We start from the raw sequence: 24,973 nt of genomic DNA, 5'->3' as shown, positions 1-24,973 counted from the left end.
TGTTCTGTATGACTCTATGATTCTGTAACATGATACACAAATTATCCACTTGGTATGCTTTCAAATAGCTCCATTGATTGTTGTTACTCAATAACTAAAGTTTAAATAGATACTTTGTGACTGATACTCCTGTTTTCTGCTAAGACATTCAGGCATTATATACAAGGTCAAAGTTAAATTTATAGAAAGCAGCCACATGTTCTTGGAATCACATTGAGAATTCCATAACTTCATAAGCCACTACCCATGCAGTCAACTTAACATGCCTGCTCAAATAACGCAGTTCAGTTTCAAATCTCAACTCAAAACCCATAACTTTCTGAATCGAAAACAGAAATTACAACGCAACCAGCATTCTGATGTGTTCTTTTTTGGTTTATGCATTTCACATTCGGAGGTACAGAGGTCTTTAATAACACAAAGATTTTACCACGTATTGTATTCACTTGGACTGCCTGTCACAAACAGGAAGAAAGGTAGACTTAGCCTATGGGATATATCAAATGTCCAAACGCCTAGAATACCTGAATCACTGAGCATGAGAAAGAAGAAACACTTGAGAACAATAATGGAAAAGCTGCTGGCCAGGGGGTCAGGCCTTATCTTTCCTCGATTGTAGAGCCTACAGCTGAAGACATCACAGGTCCACCTTATAAAACAAACATTTTTTTTCTAGTGCAGTTGTCTATTGGTATCACTTCAGTCCATTCGCAGCATTCTCCAACATATTACCATGAGTATGCAGGAGTCACTAACCACATCTGGAAAGCAAAGACTTCTTAGCAATGCAATGCACAGTGTAGTGTATACCGTATACATTGACACTTGCATTGGAAACTGTGGGAGCACAATTGCTATCCAACTGAAGTATATCTCACCATTGTTCAAACTGCTGCAATAGAACCCCTGTACCCTAACATGAAACAAGTCCTTATTCAGCTCACTTACAGGATGTCCCTGTCAACATTTATTATCGATCTCAAATTGTGCTTGATGTACAACTGAGTGGTTTGCTGGATAATTTCAGCTACCACATTGTAACTCAGCCAAACCAGGTAAGGACAATCCTAAAGGGTATCCACAAACCACATTGATTTAACAACAATACAGTAGATTGATGATCACTTGTTATTGTTAGTATAGAAATATTTTACTCCAAATATCAGTAGGGTTTCTGGTTGGGATTTTGATTGGTCACTTGGATCTTTTGAAGAGGCAATTGGGGAAATATTATTGTGCGGGAATCTAAAATTCATTTTCATGTTGATGAGTTAAAGTCCTCAGACACTTTCAAGTGTTGGCTTTTCTAACCTTTTTTGCATTCATTAGCATGTTATGAATAATCATTACCACCACAACTGACTGTAATTACATTTACAAATGTAAGCTCATCAAAAATGGGACAACACGTATTCACAAACCTGACTATACATATGAGGCGTCAACCCACTGAGGTAGATGTTTTTCTTCAAGCTCCAGTGACTACAAATTATTTCAATTTCTTAACTATTTCATGAACAAAGCATTTCTTTGCTCAAATGCTTACAATGTAAGCAGTCTCCATGGTAATTGGCTCATAAAAAGTATCAATCTGGTTTAATGTTGTTAAACACATGCAGTGTTATGGCTGAAGCCTGACCAGTTAATGAGCCTGTTCATGCGAGACAGCCACACTGACCAGGGAAGGTATAAGCGGCTGAGCTCAGAGGGCGACTCAACTCAAAAAGCCAGTTTTGAGTTTGTCTTTGTCCCATGCAACCCTTTAATGAAAATCTATCAGATACATTCTCCTAGTTGTGATGAAAGGCCAATGACATGATGGTAGGCAAACTCATAGATTCATTGCCTATTGAAGTATAGAAGGAGGCCATTCAGCACATCATGTCTGCACCAATCCACAAAGACTTGACTACATTAATCCAATTTTCCAGTGTTTGGCCTAAGGCCCTGGAAGCTATGTGCTTAAGTATTATGAGAATTTCTGATTTAACCACCTTTTCAGGCAATGAGTTCAAGACTCCCATCACTCATTTAGTAAAAAAGATTTCTCCTAAACTTTCCATGTAACTTTCTACCTTTTACCTTAAATGTATGCCTTTGCTTAATGATTTCCCTACTAATGGAAGAAGTGCCTTCCTATCCACTATTTAAACTCTTTACAATTTTAAAAACATTTATCAAGCTCCCTCTCAACCTTCACTGCTCCAAGGAAAACAACCCCAGTCTATTCAATCTTTCCTTGAAGTTCAGATCCTCCAGCCCTGGCAGTATCTTGGTAAATCTCCTTTGCACCCTCTTAAGGTTTTATCCGTATATAAAAAAGGTGCCATCTCAGCTCAGACAATGCATTAAAGGTATAAGGTTAGAGTCTATCTGTGTCCCAACCTGGAGGTTGCCTTTTTTTTATATATACTGATAAAACCTTAAGTTATCTCAGGGCAATGACTTGAAAGAAATTCTGGGATTTACATATTAATCAATCAAGACTTGCATCTCCATTCTCAGTGATTAAAGACTTAACAGCCATCTAGGTTTGTCTAATACATCACATCAGTTGTATGATACTTTGATCCTTTACTTATAAATTGTGTCCTATGTATCCTGTCCCACTAGCTACCTGATGAAGCAGCAGCTCTTCAAAAACTTATACTTTCAAATAAACCTGCTGGACTATAACCTGGTGTCACGTCATTTTTAACTTTGTTCACCTAAGTCCAGCACTGACACCTCCACATCATGGGTACATTCCGTGGCAGAGCAAAGCAGATCATTCACCCTCTTACAGCATGAAAGCCAGGTTTTTTTGAGCTGGGCAGTGATCTCTGCAAGCCACCTGCGTCCAGGCTGATTTAATCAGTTAGGTTGATATCTTATTGCAATTCATTGGCAAAAGAATTTCTCCTGCCTCCTGGATAGCTTTGAGAAAAATTAGTGAGACGCCACTAAATCCTGGTGCCAATGTTTGTCGGTCACTGAAATTTCAAGTTTGAATGGAGGTGATGAGCAGGAATTGAGTGATGCTCCTGACTTGCAGAGGGTAAAGTGTTAGCTACGAGAATTTTAAAACATGTCATCTGGATCTTGGAACTTAGAAGGTCCTGGGGGCTTAATATCTCCCTGCCCATAAAATTTGGCATTTTACCATTGCAGCCATATAAGCTGAGAAGAATGAAAACTCAACCCAGGCCCATGCTTGCTTCCTGCATTAGGTCTGCCTTCAAAGTTCATCTCAAGAAAAGAACATTCCAACCTCATATTTCTTCAATGTATTGGTAGACCACTGGGAGAAGATGATGACTCAGGGCTTCACTAACTTTACTGCACACATATCTTCTCCCACACACATGATGAGGGAATATCTAGAAAAAGGTGCATAACTGACGAATACATGGCTGAAACCGTCAGCTCCAAAGGTGATAACCATCTACACCCACACACAAATGGATTTGGAAATAGGCAGGACAAATCGGGCTACTGCAGCAACAGATGTTACATAACTAACACTATGTAATGAAAAAGCATAAGGTGATGTAAAGCTGTCTGAATGTCATATTGTTTGCACTGACACTCAGCAGCCAGCCACCATACTTAAAAGGTCATAGAATGTTAAAGCACATAAGGAAACCATCTGTGCCAGCTCTCTACATCCTCTTAAATAGAAATTTGAACTATTTTTGACAATAAGTGTAACAAAATATGACCCACCAAGACTCTTCCTTCTGAACAGCACACAGTAAAATTATTGATTGCCAAGTTGAACAAAGCAATTAACTTTTTGTTTTGATTACAATTGCAGGGTGACAAGCGCAATTCTTCAATTTCCCAATTTTACCAATTTTCTCAAACTTATTTTATCTGATAGGAAAGAGGTGATAAATAACTAGAGAGTAAAGTCTCTAAAAATAAAAAAAAACCTTTGCAAGATTTATCTATCCCGTAAATACAACCAAATCAAATAGAACCTCACTTGTGACGAGATCACTTTATAGATAGGATTTACACGGTCACACAGATATGAAATTATTCGGCCTTAATTTCTCAGGTTATTATCCCAACCAGGATTATGCTGATGTTGTCCGAAAGTATTCATGCAGCCAGAGTTTGCTGAGCTACAAGTAGGGTATCCCTCAGTTAGCTGCAACAAGTAGATGAAAATGTAATTTCAAATACATCCTTAGAATCCTTTACCTCCCTGGAGGAATGGCAACAAGTGTTTAAATGACTGACTTTCCTGTATGCAAATAGTGAGTAGCCTTGGCATAGTCCTGGATTTAGAAAAATAAGAGGCGATTTCTATGAAAAATATAAAATTCTTCAAGGACTTGACAGGATAGATGCTGAGAAAATGTTTCTTCTGGTTGGGAATCTCAAACACAGGTTCCAACTCAGAATAAGACATCAGCCATTTATGAGTCAGATGAGGAGGAATTTATTCATTTAAAGAGTTGCAAATCTTAGAGATTCTCTACTACCTAGAGATCTGGATGCTGATGTATTGAATATATTCAGGTCAGAAGAAGATAGATTTTTGGGTATTAGGGTATTAAAAAAGGGACGGTGCAGGAAAGTAGAGACAAAAAATCAGCCTTGATCCTGTTGATTGCTACAGCAGATTCAAAGGTCAAAGGCCTACTTCGGTTAACACACTTAGGTCAGTTGAGAACTTCTAACGGACCATCACCTCACTAGGGCAAATTGCCTCATCCTATACTCCACACTCTGCAACTGCCCAAACTCTAACTGTTATATCTTCAGCTCCTGGATGATGTGACCAACCTAGGATTTGGTTGAACGTGTTATTCTGGTGTTCAGGGTTCTGGTTTTTGTATATTCCAGTATACTGCCATTCTCTTGGCCCACTAGCCTCTATTCATGGTGTGGGGACTATTCAGAGCAAGAGGAACTCTTGGTATGGGAGTCTGTTATCCTGAGCATTTCCTTACCTTCACATCTGACTTTCAAGGGACAGTTGAAGGTTTTATTTCTCAGGATGCAACCAGGAAATTACTCCCACCCAAAAAAAGTAAAGGCCTGACACATCTGGAACTCTACCATTATCTAAGAAGGTGTAAGTCTCCCATCAGATTCACAGTGGGAGACAGAGCAAATCTGCAAGGAATTTCCTACCTTAAAAGGTAATTAGCCAATCATAGAAATCTGTAATGCAACATAAAATATAACATTAAAGAATACAATTATACATGTGGAAATGCGAAGCATCTCTGAAGAGAAGGAAAGGCAGGTTGTAATATTTGTACATATGTCTTTCCTTCAGTAGACCCTGGAATTCTGATTTTATCTGGAACCATTTTTCTCAGGACTTTCACTTATGATTTTAAAAGTTATACTGCATGTGGTCAAATCATTTTTACGGGAAATAAGGTTTAAAGTGCATAGTTCTAAGGACGAATTTTCTGAAAAATATATATGAGTGGTAAATGACATGGGAATGCCACCTCAGGAGGATCAACTGCGCTAAATCAACCAATTATTTGAAATGAGAATTTGCAAGTAATAAGCTTGTCCAGAGGCCTGCAGCCTTCATTTTAAGCACCAAAGATTTTGCTTTGGGTTTTCTTATAGGGCGTAGACCATAGATCATAGACTATAAGATATAGGAGCAGAATTAGGCCATTCAGCCCATTGAGTCTGCTCCAAAATTCGATCATGGCTGATATATTTCTCAATCCCCATTCTCCTGCCTTTTTCCTGCAACCTTTGATCCCCTTACTAATCAAGAACCTATCTATCTCTGTCTTAAATACACTCAAAGTCTTAGCCCTCATTGCTTTCTGTGATAATGAGTTTCACAGATTCGCCACCCTCTGATTGAAGAAATTCCTCCTCGTCTCAATTCTAAAGAGTTTTCCCTTCAATCTGAGGGTGTGGCCTCAGTCCTAGTCTCTCCTATTTGTGGAAACATCCTCTCCACATCCACTCTATCCAGACCTCTCAGTATTCTGTAAGTTTCAATGAGATCACTCCTCATCCTTCTAAACTCCCCTGAGTACAGATCCAGAGTCCTCAACCACTCCTAATATATAAAGCCCTTTAGCCTCAGGATCATTCTTGAAAATCTTCTCTGCACATCCTCCAATACCAGCATGTCCTTGCTTAGATTAAGCACCCAGAACTGCTCACAATATTTGAAATGCAGTTTGACCACAGCCTTATACAGCCTCAGTCGTACATTTCTGCTCTTGCATTATAGCTCTCCTGAAATGCAACAATCTGAAACCTTAAATGTAGCACTGGCGAATTGCTCAGAATTTAACTGCATAACCTCCACTATACTGGGGAAATTTGTAATTGGCTTAGGAGTCTATTTCATCAGCTGCCTTCAGGCAGGTCCTATCTGGAGCCAGTAAGTGTCCAATGTTAGGGCACTGTTGTGGATCAGACCGAACCTCCTCAAAACATTCAGAAGATTGTCTAGACCCTAACATTGTCTTCCTTTAAGGTAAATGTAAGGTGTTGCATTCCAGATGCAATTTCTTGGTCACATTACCAGATTTAAAGCAAAATACACTTTGTTCATCCACTATTGTTAAAATGCAACAAATGAAAGAAGGAATTGAAATAATGTAACTCTATTGGAATACTTAACAGAATAGTAGATACAGCAATTATTGCTAATTAACTATTCCCAAAAACACAACTTTGGCAAAAATCAAATTCAGAAAACAGGATGTCTCAAATGCAGCTGTCTCAAACTGCAGAAAGAGAACCCCCAGCTTTTGACTGTAACCAAGAAAGAGAATAAAAATGCTTCCACTTCTTCAAAACTCCAACAGCAGCTGCCAAAAGCTAAAACTGAAAATTCTGGTTCTATGAGAGCTTGATCACATCTATTCAGGCTGCTTCTATTGTTCCAACTTTAAAAAAGAACATGACCTCACAAACTGTTTACTCTAGTGGCTATGGTAGACTGCTCATTACCTCTGCCTTAAAACCTCTTTTTTTAAAAAAGGACAAAATACACCTCTTAAAGCAACAGTACCATCACAGATACCAAACAGATAGTAGGCTGGACTGGACCCTGTATTAATCAATAAGATAGAACGAATTACTAACCACTTGTGCAAATGTCCCGGGGTTACAGTGACCATAACATGAATGAATTTTACATACAGTTTAAAGAAAAGAAATGTGGGAATTAATTTAAACAACAGCAATTATGGGGGCAGTGAATTGGCATTGTAGCTTAAGGGATTGGACAATAGAGATTTAGTGGGAAACATTAAAGGGATCTTTCAGATAGCACAGAACAGAGACATATATATACTCCACCAAATATGAAAAAGTCAAAGATACTTTCAAACTTAAAGAAAAGACATTAATTGTGAAGATATGCTGCAGGTCAGAATGTTAGAGTGAATACAAAATACAACAATGAATTAAAATATAAGTAAGAGAAGAAAAATGAGAATACAAGAGAAATGTTGCCCAAAAAACCAAGAAAACAGCTAAGAGACATTTCTTCCAATATTTAAAAAAGAATTAACAAATTAAGTTTTTGGTCTTATAGAAAATAAATTGAGGGAATTAATAATAGAGGATGAAGAAATGGCAGAGGAATTGAATATATATTTTGCAATAGTATCCTTTCTAAAGGATACAATGATATCCTAGAAATAGATGTCAATCAGGAATTGAAAGCAAGGGAGGAACTCAATAAAATTACAATTTATTCAGGAGTACTGAGTAAGCTGTCAGAAATTTGCTAAGTCCCCAGGTCTTGATGGATTTCATTCGAGGATCTTAAAAGAAATAGCCAGTGAAATAGTTGATGCATTGATCTTAATTTTCTAACACACATTGGTTTTGGAGAAGGTTCCATTAGATTGAAAAATAGCTAATAAACTCCTTTGTTCAAAAAAAGGAGGGAGCCAGAAAGCAGAAAGCTACAGGCCAGTTATGTAAATGTCTGTGATAGGGTAAATGTTGGAAGATATTATTTTTAAATTGTAACAGAATGCTTGAAAAAGTTTTGGTAATTGGACAGCCAATATGGTTATGTCACAGGGAATTAATATTGAGTGAATTTATTGGAGTTATTTGAAAATGGAACTTATGCTGTAAATAAAGGAAAAATCAGTGGATGTATTGTATTTAGATTCTCAGAAGATATTGAATAAGGTGCCACATCAAAGGATACTGCAGAAAATAAATTGTCATGGCTTTAGGGGTGACATGTTGGCAAATATAGAAGGTTAGCTGACAAACAGGAAGCAGAGAATTGAAATAAATGGGTATTTTCTCGGCTGGATGGATGTCACAGTGGTGTATTACAGAGGTTGGTGATGGGACCTCAACTTTACAATTTATACAAATAATGTGGTGATGTGTCCATTGGCATGGTAGCTAAATTTGCTGATAATACAAAGATAGATAGGAGAGTCTGTGAATAGTACATAAGGAGCATGCAAATGGATACTGAAGTTTAAGCAAGTTGGCAAAGATCTGGCAAATGGAGTATAATGAGGGAATGTGAGAAATCCTTAATTTTGGGAGAAGAATAAGAAAAGATCTAGAGTGAGAGATTGCAGGGATCTGAGATGCAGTGAGATCTGAAACACTAACAGAAATTACATAAAAGAAACTGAGAAGGAGTTAACGTTTTTAGTCCGGTGATTCTTCATCAGAAATGAATCTGAAGAAGGGTCACTGGACTCAAAGCATTAATTCAAAACTTTGCTTTCTTTTCACAGATGCTGCCAGACCTGCTAAGTTTCTCCAGCAATTTATGCTTTGTTTCAGATGTCCAGTAGCAGCAGTTCTTTGTTTTATTGCAGAGACATTTGTGTGTCCTAGTGCATGAATTGCAGAGGTTTAGCTTGCAGATGCAGTGAGTACTCAGGAAATGTTAATAGAAAGGTACATTGGAGAATTGACTTCAAGAATGGGGAGGTAATACTTCAGTTAGACGGGGCATTTGTGCAATCACATGTGGAGTACTGAGTACAGTACTGGTCACTACACTTGTGGGAGGATATTAATGCATTGGAAGCAGTTCAGCGAAGGTTTACTAGACTAATGCCTGGAATTAGCAGATTGTCTAATGAGGGGAGGCAAGACAGGCTGGGCCTGTGTCCTCTGGCGTTTAGAAGAGTCAGATGCAATTTAATTTCAATACATAAAATTACATATAATTGAATTATATAAGTTATGGTGGGCGGCACGGTGGCACAGTGGTTAGCACTGCTGCCTCGCAGCGCCAGAGACCCGGGTTCAATTCCCGCCTCAGGCGACTGACTGTGTGGAGTTTGCACATTCTCCCCGTGTCTGCGTGGGTTTCCTCCGGGTGCTCCGGTTTCCTCCCACAGTCCAAAGATGTGCAGGTTAGGTGAATTGGCCATGTTAAATTGTCCGTAGTGTTAGGTAAGGGGTAAATGTAGGGGTATGGGTGGTTTGCGCTTCGGCGGGTTGGTGTGGACTTGTTGGGCCGAAGGGCCTGTTTCCACACTGTAAAGTAATCTAATCTAAAAGTAATCTAATCTAATCTTATTAAGTGACTGACTGGGTAGGGGAGGAAAAGACGTTTCCTTTTCTGGGAGGACCTAGAACTAGGGGTAATTTAAAAATAAAGGGTCACTCTTTTAAGACAGAGATGAAGAAAAAAATTCACTAAGTGTCATGAGTGTTTGGAATTCCCTTCCTCTTAAGGCTGTGGATGCAGAACCTTTACATATTTTTCAGGCAGCGGTAGGTAGGTTCTTGATAACCAAGGGATAAAAGATTATTGAGGCGAATGCAGGAATGTAAAATTGCAGTCAAAATCAGATCAGCCATGATATCATTGAATGGAAAAACAGACACAAACGGCTAAGTGGCCTACTTTTGTTCCCTATTTCTATACTTGTTTAATTCTGTACATGGCAAAACGAAAGAGAAAAGTAAAAGCATCCTTCGTCATATTCCAAAGCCAATGGTCAGTCTGTCATAGAGTCATAGAGATGTACAGCACAGAAACAGACCCTTTGGTCCAACTCAGATATCCTAACTTAATCCAGTCCCATTTGCCAGCACTTGGCCCATATTCCTCTAAACCTTTCCTATTCATACACTCATTGAGGTGCCTTTTAAAATCTGTAATTGTACCAGTCTCCACCACTTCCACTGGCAGCTCATTCCATACATGCACCACCCACTACGTGAAAACATTCCTCTTTACATCCCATTTATATCTTTTATATCTTTTCCTTCGCACCCTAAACCTATGCCCTCTAGTTCTGTATTCCACCACCCCATGGAAAAGACCTTATTAATTTAACCTATCCATGCCCCTCATGATTTTATAAACCTCTATAAGGTCACCCTTCAACCTCCGATGCTCTCGGGAGAACAGCTCCAGCCTATGCATCCCTCTGTAGCTCTCCAATCCTGGCAACATCCTTGTAAATCTTTTCTGCACCCTTTCAAGTTTCACACTATCTTTCTGAAAGGAAGGAGTCCAGAATTGCATGCAATATTCCAAAAGTGGCCTAACCAATGTCCTGTACAGTTGCAACATGATCTCCCACTCCAAGACTCAATGCTCTGACCAATAAATGAAAGCATACCAAATGTCATCTTCACTATCCTATCTACCTGTGCTCTGCTTTCAAGGAACTATGGACCTACTACAGGTGGAGATTAATTTAAGAATACTGTAACAAAAAGCCTGGAGATCCTGGGTATACTGCAGGCAGAAAGCTCACAAAGCAAGTCTTCACTGCTTTCTAATCTTCACCTGTAATGAAGGATGCTAGTGGCCAAATGCAAGGCAGAGAAAAATCTGCTTTCCAGTCTTCCCCACCAACTAAATGGTTGAACTTAGATCTTTAAAAGCACATGCATCGAACTTTAATTAATTAATTCTAGCCAATGCTGAGTCATGCTATCTGGTCGTCATAATGACTTGTGCATGGATGCTTCTTCAAGATGGAAACCATTGTCCAAAACTTCTGAAACTTGCAAGTTAACTACACTGTAAATGTTAATAAAACAAGTAGACTTGCCAATGACATTCCTCACACATAAACAAGAATTTAGAGTGCAAAACTTTACTCAGTTTTTCAAGACAAAAAGACTTGGTGATTTTACTGATAATGTGTAAGACCTATAGATATACAGGAATTGAACTCCATAAAAAATGAATGAGGCACGGGATCTGGTGTAACATAAATCTAAACTACAATATTCAATTTAATGACTCAGGCTTGCTACCAAAATAATTCTACAAAAGTAAGTTAAAAATTCTAACTAATTATGTGATATGTGTATATTTAGAATTAAAAATCAAACTATATATTGGAAATATAGAACAATGTAAAGATTCAACTACCACCAAGACTATTGTAAAAATAGAATCCATTTCTGGAACAAACTAGATGAATGACTAGGATATTTCCTCTGTAATATTTTAGTATGTTTACACTGTACTTCACATAAGCAGATATTATTCTGGGAGAGTTCTGCTCAATGGCTGGACTGTTTTTATCAAGGTTAAAATAGTTCAATCTTCAACAATTATCTGAATTAACATTAAAAGTGTAATCTTACCTAGTAAATTTGTCAACCATAGAGCCAAGTCTTCCTTCATTGGTAATAAACTAGCTTCATGCCTGCTCGCCAGCCACTGACTATATTGATGCACATCAGACAGGCTTGGCCCCGGCTCCTTTGGGCTGAATGTGCTGCACATCTTTTCTTATCCACTTGTTCTTATCTAGCAGGAAAGAAAAATAAAGTGTCCATGATGCTGTAGAAAGGACAACAGGTGATGATGTGCCATGCACAAACTTTATTTTTGTTCAGAAATATTCTACTCCTTATTTCTCAATAATTGAAATGAATGCAAAAACAAAGAAGCAAAAAAAGGCATATTGATTCCAACGTAATATAGCATAAATTACGATTAGACTCACTCATAGTAAAGAATCGAGCATCTGATTTCAGCATTAACTTGACGATCAAAAAAGGTTTACATCATTTTTAAAAAAAGAATCAAACTACTTATTTTAAGTGGATACAATATTTTTAAGTTTTAAATGCAGTATTTTAAGTTTTACCGTGTTCCCAAAAAGCAGAATTTGGCTACATATAACACTAACAATGTCGCTTGCAAAAGAAACTTCCAGTTAGACTGTTTTTCCTGTTCCAGAACAGTCTTTTTTGTACCTGAATGTGAGCTTACATCTCAAGTTCTAAGCAGCATTATCAAAAACAGTGACCTGGTTTAGTACAGTTTACAGCATGCCTAATGGCATGCAGCAGTCTGTTCCTTTTTCAACAGGATTGTAAGGCATAATCACTCCCCTCGAAACGAACAGTGGGGTTTTACATAAGCCTGCACAGTAGAGCATTCATTCCATCTTCTCAGGAAGGAGCAGTGTTACAATGTTTGGTCTCATCAGTAATTTAAGCTATCAAACTGATATTTACAAAAGCGTTGCACATGAAAGAAGCAAGCAATCATAGAGGCATCTGCAATTGCTTCAGCACTTCTTTCAATAATTCGTCTACCTTTGACATTAGAACCGTCTGTATACACAGAATAAGTCCAAGTTAAGCTTCCCCAGTGTAATTAGGTGATGATTAGCAACACAATGCACTGAAATTACTGCTTTATTATAATTGGTATGATGTTGAAATAATAATCTGACATTTTGGAGGATTCATTGGGCAAAATGAATGCAACGTTTTTTTTTAATCTCTCGCTCGACCTTTCCTCATAAGCGCAACAACGTTGCAGCACTTTCAATTTGACGTTTCACGCAAACAAAAAAAATTACAAAACAATTCAGTGTTTAAGAATTAACATCCAAATAAAATACAGTGTAAAGGATTCCCAAAGCGATATCAAAACATCGACTGTAGTTACACAGTAGGATACCTCGTACGTTTTCATTTACTTGGGGCTAAAATTATACATTCTCAATTGTTTCGAATTATAAATTCGCACTGTGATTAGCTTCATGATACGCAAAAATGCCGCCTTTTATCGTGTTTTATTACTGTAGTGTCGTGGAAGCTCATCATTGCAGGCGAAACACTGCAGCGCTCCTCACCCGGTACAAGCGGCTCTGTTCTGGATCTTTCACTCTCTTTCTCCTGCAATGCTACACTCTGCCGTTCGATCTTCTCGTGTGCACGTGTGAATCAAGCAACACTTTTCACAATCGGTCTCCTGCATGACGAATCCTTCAATTCGTTAAGTGTGCGTCTTATTTTGAAGCATCCCAGTCGGGCGGATGAGAATTGGAGCACAAGACATTTCTTATACAATCACATCGTCCTGTCAAACAAGAACGGTCATCAGTGACTAGAAGCACATATGCGCTACCAAACACACTCAAAGGTTTATCCCTGAAACGCGTATAGATTTCAACATCTGGCAAAATCAGGTTATTCGAACATTGCTTTCATATATCGCTTTTCCTTTGTTGACGGTATATATAATATTTTATTCATGTAAGTTGCATGATGCTGGGTTTTATACTAACTGACACTTAATTTGGCCGTGCATAAAACAAAGACATTAACCACGAAATCGCTGTCCTGGTTTCAATTCTTGCGCTAAATTTTATCTTACTTTATTTTGATTTTGTTTCAAAAAAAAGATCTAAAGGTCTGGTACAGAATTTTGATTTAGTTATCTTGGAACAATAGATCAAGTAATTGACAACGTGCCTGTAATTCGTGGTTATGTGTTTAACACTGGTGTCTGGGGTTACATAGCTGCCTGGCACGTCGAGTGATTCATTTGGTCGGGAAAGAGCTTTTGGTAACATTTTGAGAACCAGCAGTGGTGGCCTCAAAACATTCTTCCCTCACCAATTTGTGGTATTTGTGGGCTCATATATTGCACAAAATGGCTGCTACTTCCTGACATAAAAATAATTGACAAATTTTGAAAGCAGTTGCTTGGAATAGAGGGCTTTGAGATAAAGCACAGCTCCAGATCATTCGTTTTTTAAAAGATTTCACTGAAACTACGGTGTTTATTCATATCATAATATTTTAGAAATAAATGCTTCACTGTCATCCAATCAACATTCCATCACACTTTTTCCCATGTGACATTATATTATAGTGACCAATTTAACTGTTGAAAAGTTTCCTGAGCAGTCATAGAGTCTTAGTCACAGGGTCATAGAGTGTGGAAACAGAACCTTCGATCCAACCAGTCCATACCATCAATAATCCCAAACTAAAGTAGTCCCACCTGCATGCCCGTATCCCTCCAAACAGTTCTTGTTCATGTACTTATCCAAAAGTCTTTCAAACGTTGTAACTGTACCTGCATCCACTACTGCCTCTGGAAGTTCACAAATCACGAAGTCTTTTAGAACAGTGGGCACTATTAATGGAGTTGTGGCCATTTAAATAACACGTATCTCTACCAGGGCTGGTAGCCATCATGTTCTGAGTATTTAGAGTCATACAGCCATAGAGTCATACAGATGTAGAGCTTGGAAATAGATCCTTCGGTCCAACTCGTCCATGCTGACCATATATATTAAATTAATGTAGTCCCATTTGTCAGCATTTGGCCCATTTCCCTCTAAACCCTTCCTATTTATATACCCACCCAGATGCCTTTTAACTTGTACCAGCCTCCACCACTTTCTCTGGCAGCTCATTCCATCCTCTGCATGAAAGAGTTGCCCCTTAGGTCCCCTTTAAATCTTTCCCCTCTCACCCTAAATCTATGCCCTCCCCCACCCCAGGGAGAAGACTTTGTCTATTTACCCCATCTACGCCTTTCATGATTTTATAAATCTCTATAAGGTCACCCGTCAGCCTCCAATGCTCCAGGGAAAATAGCTCCAGCCTATTCAGCCTTTCCCTATAGCCCGAACCGTCCAACCCTGGCAACATCCTTATAAATCTTTTCTTTCAAGTTTCACAATATCCTTCCGAAAGCAGGGAAACAAGAATTGCAGGCAGTATTCCAAAAATTGCCTAACCGATATCATATAGAGCAGCAACATGACCTCCCAAATCCTATACTCAATGCACTGACCAATAAAGGAAAGCATACCAAATGCCTTCCTCACTATCTTACGAAAACGGATAGACCAGGTCTAAAAGTTGAAGTTCTAAATTGGAGAAAGGCCAATTTTGACAGTATTAGGCAAGAACTTTTGAAAGCTGATTGAAGGCAGATGTTCACCGGTAAAGGGACAGCTGGAAAATGGGAAGCCTTCAGAAATGAGATAACAAGAATCCAGAGAAAGTATATTCCTGTCAGGGTTAAAGGGAAGGCTTGTAGGTATAGGGAATGCTGGATGACTAAAGAAATTGAGGGTTTGGTTAAGAAAAAGAAGGAAGCATATGTCAGGTATAGACAGGATAGATCAAGTGAATCCTTAGAAGAGTATAAAGGGAGTAGGAGTATACTTAAGAGGGAAATTAGGAGGGCAAAAAGGGGACATGATATAGCTTTGGCAAATAGAATTAAGGAGAATCCACAGGGTTTTTTACAAATATATTAAGGACAAAAGGGTAACTAGGGAGAGAATAGGGCCCCTCAAAGATCAGCAAGGCGGCTTTTGTGTGGAGCCACAGAAAATGGGGGAGATACTAAATGAATATTTTGCATCAATATTTACTGTGCAAAAGGATATGGAAGATATAAACTGCAGGGAAATAGATGGTGACAACTTGCAAAAGGAGGAAGTGCTGGATGTCTTGAAATGGTTAAAGGTGGGCGGCACGATGGCACAGTGGTTAGCACTGCTGCCTCACAGCGCCTGAGACCCGGGTTCAATTTCCGCCTCAGGCGACTGACTGTGTGGAGTTTGCACATTCTCCCCATGTCTGCGTGGGTTTCCTCCGGGTGCTCCGGTTTCCTCCCACAATCCAAAGATGTGCAGGTTAGGTGAATTGACCATGTTAAATTGCCCGTAGAATTAGGTAATGGGTAAATATAGGGGTATGGGTGGGTTGCGCTTTGGCGGGTCGGTGTGGATTTGTTGGACCGAAGGACCTGTTTCCACACTGTAATGTAATCTAATCTAATCTAATCTAAAATCCTGAGGACCTGATCAGGTGTACCCAAGAACTCTGTGGGAAGCTAGAGAAGTGTTTGCTGGGCCTGTTGCTGAGATATTTGTATCATCGATAGTCACAGGTGAGGTGCCGGAAGACTGGAGGTTGGCAAACGTGGTGCCACTGTTTAAGATGGGCAGTAAAGACAAGTCAGGGAACTATAGACCGGTGAGCCTGACCTCAGTGGTTGGCAAGTTGTTGGAGGGAATCCTGAGGGACAGGATGTACATGTATTTTGAAAGGCAAGAACTGATTAGAGATAGTCAACATGGCTTTGTGCATGGGAAATCATGTCTCACAAACTTGATTGAGATTTTTGAAGAAGTAACAAAGAAGATTGATGAAGGCAGAGCAGTAGATGTGATCTATATGGACTTCAGTAAGGCGTTCAAGAAGATTCCCCATGGGAGACTGATTAGCAAGGTTAGATCTCACGGAATACAGGGAGAACTAGCCATTTTGATACAGAACTGGCTCAAAGGTAGAAGACGGAGGGTGGTGGTGGAGGGTTATTTTTCAGACTGGAGGCCTGTGACCAATGGAGTGCCACAAGAATCGGTGCTGGGTCCTCTACTTTTTGTCATTTACATAAATGATTTGGATGCGAGTATAAGAGGTACAGTTAATAAGTTTGCAGATGACACCAAAATTGGAGGTGTAGTGGACAGCGAAGAGGGTTACCTCAGATTACAACAGAATCTTGACCAGATGGGCTAATGGGCTGAGAAGTGGCAGATGGAGTTTAATTCAGATAAATGCGAGGTGCTGCATTTTGGGAAAGCAAATCTTAGCAGGACTTATACACTTAATGGTAAGGTCCTAGGGAGTGTTGCTGAACAAAGAGACCTTGAAGTGCAGGTTTATAGCTCCTTGAAAGTGAAGTTGCAGGTAGATAGGATAATGAAGAAGGCGTTTGGTATGCTTTCCTTTATTGGTCAGAGTACTGAGTACAGGAGTTGGGAGGTCATGTTGCGGCTGTACAGGATATTGGTTAGGACACTGTTTGAATATTGCTTGCAGTTCTGGTCTCCTTCCTATCGGAAAGATGTTGTGAAACTTGAAAGGGTCCAGAAAAGATTTACAAGGATGTTGCCAGGTTTGGAGGATTTGAGCTATAGGGAGAGGCTGAACAGGCTGGGGCTGTTTTCCCTGAACCATCGGAGGCTGAGGGGTGACCTTACAGAGGTTTACAAAATTATGAGGGGCATGGATAGGATAAATAGACAAAGTCTTTTCCCCGCGGTGGGGAAGTCCAGAATTAGAGGGCACAGGTATAGGGTGAGAGGGGAAATATATATAAGAGACCTAAGGGGCGACGTTTTCACGCAGAGGGTGGTACGTGTATGGAATGAGCTGCAGGGGATGTGGTGGAGACTGGTACAATTGTAACATTTAAGAGGCATTTGGATGGGTATATGAATAGGAAGGGTTTGGAGGGATATGGGTTGGGTGCTGGCAGGTGGGACTAGATTGGGTTGGGATATCTGGTCGGCATGGACAGGTTGGACCAAACGGTCTCTTTCCATGCTGTACATCTCTATGACTCTATACCTACAACTCAACTTTCAAGAGCAATGAACGTGCACTGCAAGGTCTCTTTGTTCAGTGACACTCTCCAGGACCTTACCATTAAGTGTATAATTCCTGCCCTGATTTGCTTTCCCAAAATGCATCACCTCACATTTATCAAAATTAAACGCCATCTGTCACTCTTCGGCCCATTGGTCCATCTGATCAAGATCCCATCCTATTCTGAGATAACCTTCTTCGCTGTCCACCAAGTAGTAACTGGTCTATTGTTGGCAGAAAAAAGAGTTCAGCTTTGCTTCAGGGCTTACATGTCTCAAACAATTAGGAAAGTGACAGAAGTAACATGGATCACAGATCTGGTAGACTATAGCCCATCAACCAGGATCACTTATTAATTTTCTTCATGGTATTAGCACCTGGTTAAAATTAGGTTTTAGAGATTTGACTGAACAACTCAGTGAATCCACAACTGGGGGTCATACTTTTAAAATTATTGGCAAAAGAACTAGTCGAGAAATTAGGAGATTGTTTTGCTTGCAATGATTGTTCAAATCTGGAATGCATACCTGCACACGAAAGAGTAGAAAAATCAGATGTCATGTGGACTTTCAAAAGGAGTTGGACATGAACTTGAAGAGATTTAAATTGTAGTGTTATGGAGCAAAATAATTATAAGTTATGGATTGTGCAATTAAATTAGACTGCACTTTGAAGAGCTGGCACATACACAATAGGCTGAATAGACTCTTTCTGTGCTGTAAGATTCTATGATTCTGTCGTTAAAAATTCACAGGATAGATTCAAATGAAGGATAAGGGATGAAGTGAATTCAGATAGTTGAAACTGTGATGATGGCGATGACATTTTGGATTTCCTTGATTGGATGGAAGGGAAGATTTTAAAATAAATCCAGCACTGGTAGTTTAGATAATGTTGGCTAGGATTTTTAGTTTACTTTGTTGTTATTTCATCACTGAGTCTTAGGTTGGAATCTGTACAAACTGCTGAAATGGAAATCCCCTTTTTTTCTCTTTTAGCTCTTAGGATCCTAAATGAAATCAATTTCAATTAGGAATAGTTTCACGAGCTGAAACTGATCAAAATGTGATCAAATGCAGGATCAAATGTAATGACATAGTGGAGGGAACTTTACTCTGTATCTAAGCTGTGGCAGACTTACAACTGACAAGGAACACTCAGTCATTGCGGTTGAAGACAAATGTTTCCGTTACACCTACACTGATGTGTTTCACCAAGAATAGCTTAACATTCAAAAATTAAACACAACTAGGACTACATTGTGGATGGATCCAAAATAATGGTGGTCGAGGCAAGTACAGTTACAAGATTTAAAAGATATTTGGGTGGGTACGTGAATAGGACAGGTTTAGAGGCATATGGGCCAAACACAGGCAAATAGGAAAATTGGTTAGCACTGTTGCCTCATGACACCAGGGACACAGGTTCAATTCAAGCCTAGGGTGACTGGCTGAATGGAGTTTGCACATTATCCCCATGTCTGCATGGGTTTCCTCCGGTTGCTCCAGTTTACTCCTATAGCCGAAAGATGTGCAGATTAAGTGGATTCACCATGTTAAAATTGCCATGTGCAGGCTAGGTGGGCTAACTATCGTAAATATGTGGTACAGGAATAGTATAGGGGGCTCGGTCGAATGCTTTTCAGAGGGAGGGTCGATGTGTACTTGATGGACCAAATGGTCTCTTTAAGCAACGCAGGCATTCTATGATTTAGTTTGGGAAACTGGTGTCACAGGAAGAGGGCAATTGCATCATTGGCAAATGAACCACCATTCTTGCCCACAGAGAGGCAGCTGACTGGGGAGGTAGTGAGTTGAGGCCCTAAGATGCCATTAATTGACTACTTAAGGGCCTCAATTATTGTGTTAAAAAGTACCTCTGAACCAGGAATACTGGGTTCAGATCCCACCCGCTCCAGAGGTGTTTAATAACATTTCTTAACAGGTGAATGTTATATATTTAAAAATAAAAATATGTAAAAATTGTCATCCGTTGAAATAACTGCAAAGACGGCAAGAAACAATGAGTAGCTCTTCTGGGAGAACTCATACCCGATGAGTTATTTATTTCCCGATGTTGCCTCCTCCAAGAATGGATAACTCCACCCTTCATTAAAGAATAATTAGCAGGCATTGTAAGTCTAATGGAGAGTCTCAAATATCCAGCAACGCGTCCCGCATGATTATCCAATAATTTTTCATCCAGCATTAACCGATGTGAACTTCATTAACCATTATGGCATTTATGGAGTTAAAACAGCCTTGCTCACAAAGGAATGTTCCACTCAATTTTGACATGGCAATTTGCAACAATTAGATGGTTTGTTTGAAGGGAAAACAAAGGGAGGGGGTTAAGCTATTTCAATTCAATGGTAGGCATTCCATTTGAGTTGTTGAAATATGTATTTGGCAGTTTCTTCTGGGCAGACAATTATTTAAATTGTCAGTGTTCAATACTGTGTCTAAGGTATTTAACAGCCTGCAGGCTATTCTTTTCTATTCAGTGAGTCTGGCTAAAGCCTGTGCAGAGAGCAAGTGCAAATGAAAAGGGGAAGAATATAATTGGAATCACAAGATGAAACCAGGATTAGGCTACTCAATTCCTGCAGCCTGCTCCACCATTCAATTAGATAATAGCTCCATTCCATTTATACATCTCTGCTTCATTTTCTTGATACCCTTGCATCGCAAATATCTATCCAGCCCAACCTTGAAAGCTCTAGGTACCGAGCATCCACAACCCTTTGGGGAAATTGGTTCTGGATTTCTACCTAGCATGTAGAAAGGTATTCCTGATTTTACTGCTGAATAACATAGCTTTAATTTTGATATGATGTGTTCTCGATTTCTCTATCAGAGGCATGAGTTTCTCTGCATCTACCCCTTTGAATTTATAAATTGAAACAAAAGGCTAAAGTTTTGACTGCGTCAATTTCAGGGAGCTTCATGAGTGTTTCCCTTTGTGAGTACTGGCAACTTTTCTGATGCAATTCTTCACTGTCCACCTTATTAAGGATGCATCCAAGCTCAATGCCACCACCCAAGCGCTGTTTTGTATTCAGCAGAAGTGGAAATATTCTCCAGTGTTAGGTCCTTGCAACGTTCTAAGGGGTATCATAATCAACTATGCAATAGTTCAAAGGCTGCAAGTGTGTTGTTCAGTTGGAAAGGAAATGGCTGAGAGACAAGCTGCACACTGCTTCACAAACAGAACCTGAAGAGCTTCAGATGGATAGGGCGGTGGAGAGAAAGGCCATCCACTTTTCCTCAACTGCTAGGGGAGACCATGGCACCAAACTATGGCAGACTGATTGGTGATGGCTGTGGGGGTCAATGTTGTGTTCATAACCCAGAGGAACGCACAGCAGGACAGGAAGAGAATTAATGATTTCCTGTAATCTGCAAGGGTATGAGCCACTATGTTTTCTTTGCTACCTCACACTCAGGATAACTCTGCTACTCTCCTCCAATCAAGGATAATGGTCTAGCATTCTCAATATTGATAATGTGGAGATGGTGTTGGACCCAGGTAGACAAAGTCATAACTCACATGACACCAGGATATAGTTCAATAGGTTTATTTAAATTCACAAACTTTCAAAGTGCTGCTGCTTCATCAGGTGAAGTCACTTCACCTGACAAAGGAGCAGTGCTCTGAAAGCTTTTGATTTAAAAAAAAACCTGTTGGATTATAACCTGGTGTGGTGTGACTTCCGATATTGCGTATCAATATTGCGTAGAGTATCTTCCATCAACGGCTCTTAACCACTTAAGTCTTCCAAACTACTGTCCCTTCTTATAATAAAACAAAGAACTGCAGATGCCAAAGATCTGAAACAGCAAACAGAAATTGCTGGAGGAATTCAGCAAGTCTGGCAGCATCTGTGGGAAAAAAAAAGCAGAGTTAATGTTTCAAGTCTGGTGACTCTTCATCAGAACTATTCGTTCATGTCTTCTGCACTTCCTACTCACTCACTTGATGTACTTTACAGTTTTTCCAGCACTTGTATCAACACTAACAGCTGTGCCAGCCACTTTCATTACACTCAATTGTTTCCTTTGTCTCATTGCAGAGAAAATGTCTCATAAAAGCACCGAAAGGTCCATGATGGGTGATGAGGTGGCTAACATTCATTTCCTCACCCCCTGAAGAGAGAATCCTTGAGCTTGCAAGCAAGGACCATGACTGCTTATATGGAAATACCAAGAAATCAAGTTGTGGCAACAAACTAAGATTCAGGAGGCTGAATTTTCCCACATTTTGGCTAAGCCTAAGAGTCAATATGAAGACATTTTAACAAAGAATAGTATAGTACAGGAACAGGCCCTTCAGCACATCAAGACTACACTATTTTCTGTGCTCTCTCCAAAGCTTCCACATTCTTCTGTTAGTGTGGTGACCAGAACTGTACACAATAGTCCTAGTGTGGTCTAATTAAAGTTCTATACAGCTGGAACATGACTGATCAATTTTTTGTACTCTATACCCTGACTGATGAAGACAAGCATGCACATGCCTTCTTGACCACCTTATATATTTGTGTTGCAAGTAACAGGGGACCTGCACACCTGGTTCCTCTGTATGCTGGTGCTATTAAGGGTGCTATTAAGGGTATGTATAAAATACCTTGGGACTTTCCTTATCCTGTTTGGCAAAGACATTTCATAGCCCCTTTTAGCCTTCCTACACTTACTCTGTACCTCCCTCTTATATTAGGTCTCCCAAAATACATCATCTTGTATTTGTCTGGATTTAGCTCCATCTGCCATTTCTCTACCAAAGTCTCCAGCTTATCTGTATCCTGCTGTATCCTTGAGCAATCCTGCTCACTATCTGCTGTTCCCCCAATCTTTGTGTCATCCATGAATTTACTAATCAGGCCACCTACATTCTCCTTCAAATCATTTTTATATAGTACAAATAACAAGATTCCCAGCACTGATCCCTATCTAACACCACTGGTCATAGATCTCTAATCTGAAAACAACCTTCCACCGCTATTTTCTGTCCTCTTTTCTAAGCCAGTCCTATATCTTACCAGCTCACCACAGATCCCACATCACTTCATCTTTTGTGTCAGTCTACCATTAGGGACCTTGTCAAAAGCCTTGCTAAAGTCCAGATAGACAGCATCTACTGTCCTACCCTCATCAATCATCTTTGTCACTTTCTCAAAAACTCAATCAAGTTTGTGACAGACAACCATTCCAACACAAAGCCATGCTGTCTAATAAGTCCATATTTTTCCAAATGTGAGTACACCTTATTCCTAAGAATATTCTCCAATAATTTCCTAATACTGACATATCACTGGCCTGTACTTTCCCACATTATCACTGTTGGCCTTCTTAAATAAAGGAATAACATATTCTCTAGACATCTGTGACTAATGAGGATACAAAGATTTTGTACCAGTCCCCAGGAATTTCCCCACCTGCCCCCTGCAGCTTTCTGGGATAGGGCCCATTAGGTCCTGGGGACTAGTTTACCTTAATGCTTTTCAAATCATCCAACACCTTTTTTATATTGCCATGCCTTAGAATATCAAAGTACCCCTCCAGAGACTCACCATCCACTATATCATTAAAGATCTCATCCACTTCCTCTGGCTCAACGCATAAATTCCCTCCTTTGTCCTTGAGTGCACCTACCCTTTCTCTAGCTACCCTCTAGTTCCTTATATATGTATAAAATACCTTGGGACTTTCCTTATCCTGTTTGGCAAAGACATTTCATAGCCCCTTTTAGCCTTCCTAATTCTTTGTTTGAGTTATTTCCTGCTATCTTTGTGTTCTTCGATGGCTCTGTCTTCAGTTTGCTAAAGCTTACGTTTGTCTCCTTTTTCTTTTTGATTAAGCTCTCAATTTCTCTTGTTATCCAAGGTTCCCGAATTTGTGTATGGTGAAGTGTTTGTAGAGGGTTTCCCACTGTGAGCACTGGTTGCTCTGCCCATGCAATTCTCCACTGCTCACCTCATTATTAAAAATCACACAACACCAGATTATAGTCCAACAGGTTTAAAGCACTAGCTTTTGGAGCGCTGCTCCTTCATCAGGTGGTTGTGGAGTAGACGATTGTAAGACACAACAAGTTTACAGTGTGATGTAACTGAAATTATATGTTGAAAAATACCTTGATTGTTTGTTAAGTCTCTCATCTGTTAGAATGATCATGTTAGTTTCACTTCTTTCATATGTAAATCGCAAAACGTTTTTTAAAAGTTACATTCTCAAGTGAACTTTAACAATTGGTGTCAGCCCAGATAATGTATTGAAGGTGTTAGCCCCGTGTGCTGCTGTCTGTGCCATAATGCTTAGACTGATTCTAATCTAAAAAATGAATTAACGGAATCTTACATGGATTCATGCAGTTTTTGAGCAAAGTACAACGTAACTCTGCAAGTACAAGTTCATCCCACAAAAGTATATGTGTGTGTGCATGTGGGTTTTTCTGTGTATGTGTGTGTGTGAGTGTGTGTGAGAGAGAGAGAGTATGTGTGTGTGTAAAGGGGTCTAAGTCTGTTAGAGGATGCATTTGTCAGTGCGGAAGTGTGCGTATAGCAGTGTGTGTGTGTCTGTGTGTGTGTATATAATGCAATGGGGTCACCTGTATTGTGACATGAACCAAAGGTCCCAGTTGAGGCCCTCCCTGTGAGTACCGAACTTAGCTATCAGCCTCTGCTCGGCCAGTTTTTGCTGCTGTCTGTCCTGAATTCTGCCTTGGAGGTTTATCATCCGAACGTCCGAGGTCGAATATCCGGACCGCTGAAGTGTTCTCCATCTGGGAGGGAACACTCCTGTCTGTTGATTGTTGTGTGGTGCCCATTCATCTGTTGCCATAGCCTCTGCTTGGTTTCCCCAATGTACCATGCTTCAGGGAATCCTTGCCTGCAACGTATGAGATAGACAATGTTGACTGAGTCGCACGAGTACCTGCCACGGACATGGTGTTGCTAAAAGCTAGTGCTTCCAATTAAACCTGTTGGACTATAACCTGGTGTTGAGTGATTTTTAACTTTGTACACCCAGTCCAAAACCGGCATCTCCAAATCATCACCTCATTATTGGCATTGTTTGTGCACAATTTTGTGCTGAGCTGTGGAAGTCTTTTCTATTGCTGGGACCTTACAGCATTCATGCCAAGGCACCACTCTTAAACACTAGCTATACACTATTTCAAATTCTGCCAGACAGATCTGAAGTTGCCACCCACATGAATGTGCTGCTGATAGTCTGGAAGAACATTAGAACATAAGAACTAGGAGCAGGAGTAGGCCATCCGACCCTTCCAGCCTGCTCCATCATTCAATAAGATCATGGCTAATCTTTTCATGGACTCAGCTCCACTTACCCGCGCTCTCACATAT

General features: G+C 39.8%; 1 protein-coding gene across 8 annotated transcripts in view; it reads right to left on the bottom strand.

Moving 5' to 3' along the window:
• LOC122557634 (growth arrest-specific protein 2) overlaps nucleotides 1-13,129 on the bottom strand; it is a 171,211-nt gene extending 158,082 nt beyond the window's left edge. Inside the window, exons 1-2 of one of the 8 annotated variants that reach the window (XM_043705416.1) lie at nucleotides 13,053-13,129; nucleotides 11,545-11,710 (exon numbers count right to left, since the gene is read on the bottom strand). In XM_043705416.1, the coding sequence (XP_043561351.1) occupies nucleotides 11,545-11,686 (142 nt within the window). In that variant the 5' untranslated portion in view covers nucleotides 11,687-11,710; nucleotides 13,053-13,129. The other 7 variants (XM_043705415.1, XM_043705417.1, XM_043705420.1 and 4 more) reach the window with 7 other exon arrangements.
• Between the last annotated feature and the right edge of the window lie 11,844 nt (nucleotides 13,130-24,973).

The sequence above is a fragment of the Chiloscyllium plagiosum genome, chromosome 16 (genome assembly GCF_004010195.1).
Source record: "Chiloscyllium plagiosum isolate BGI_BamShark_2017 chromosome 16, ASM401019v2, whole genome shotgun sequence".
Taxonomy (NCBI): domain Eukaryota; kingdom Metazoa; phylum Chordata; class Chondrichthyes; order Orectolobiformes; family Hemiscylliidae; genus Chiloscyllium; species Chiloscyllium plagiosum.
This window is presented reverse-complemented; position numbering and strand designations above follow the sequence as displayed.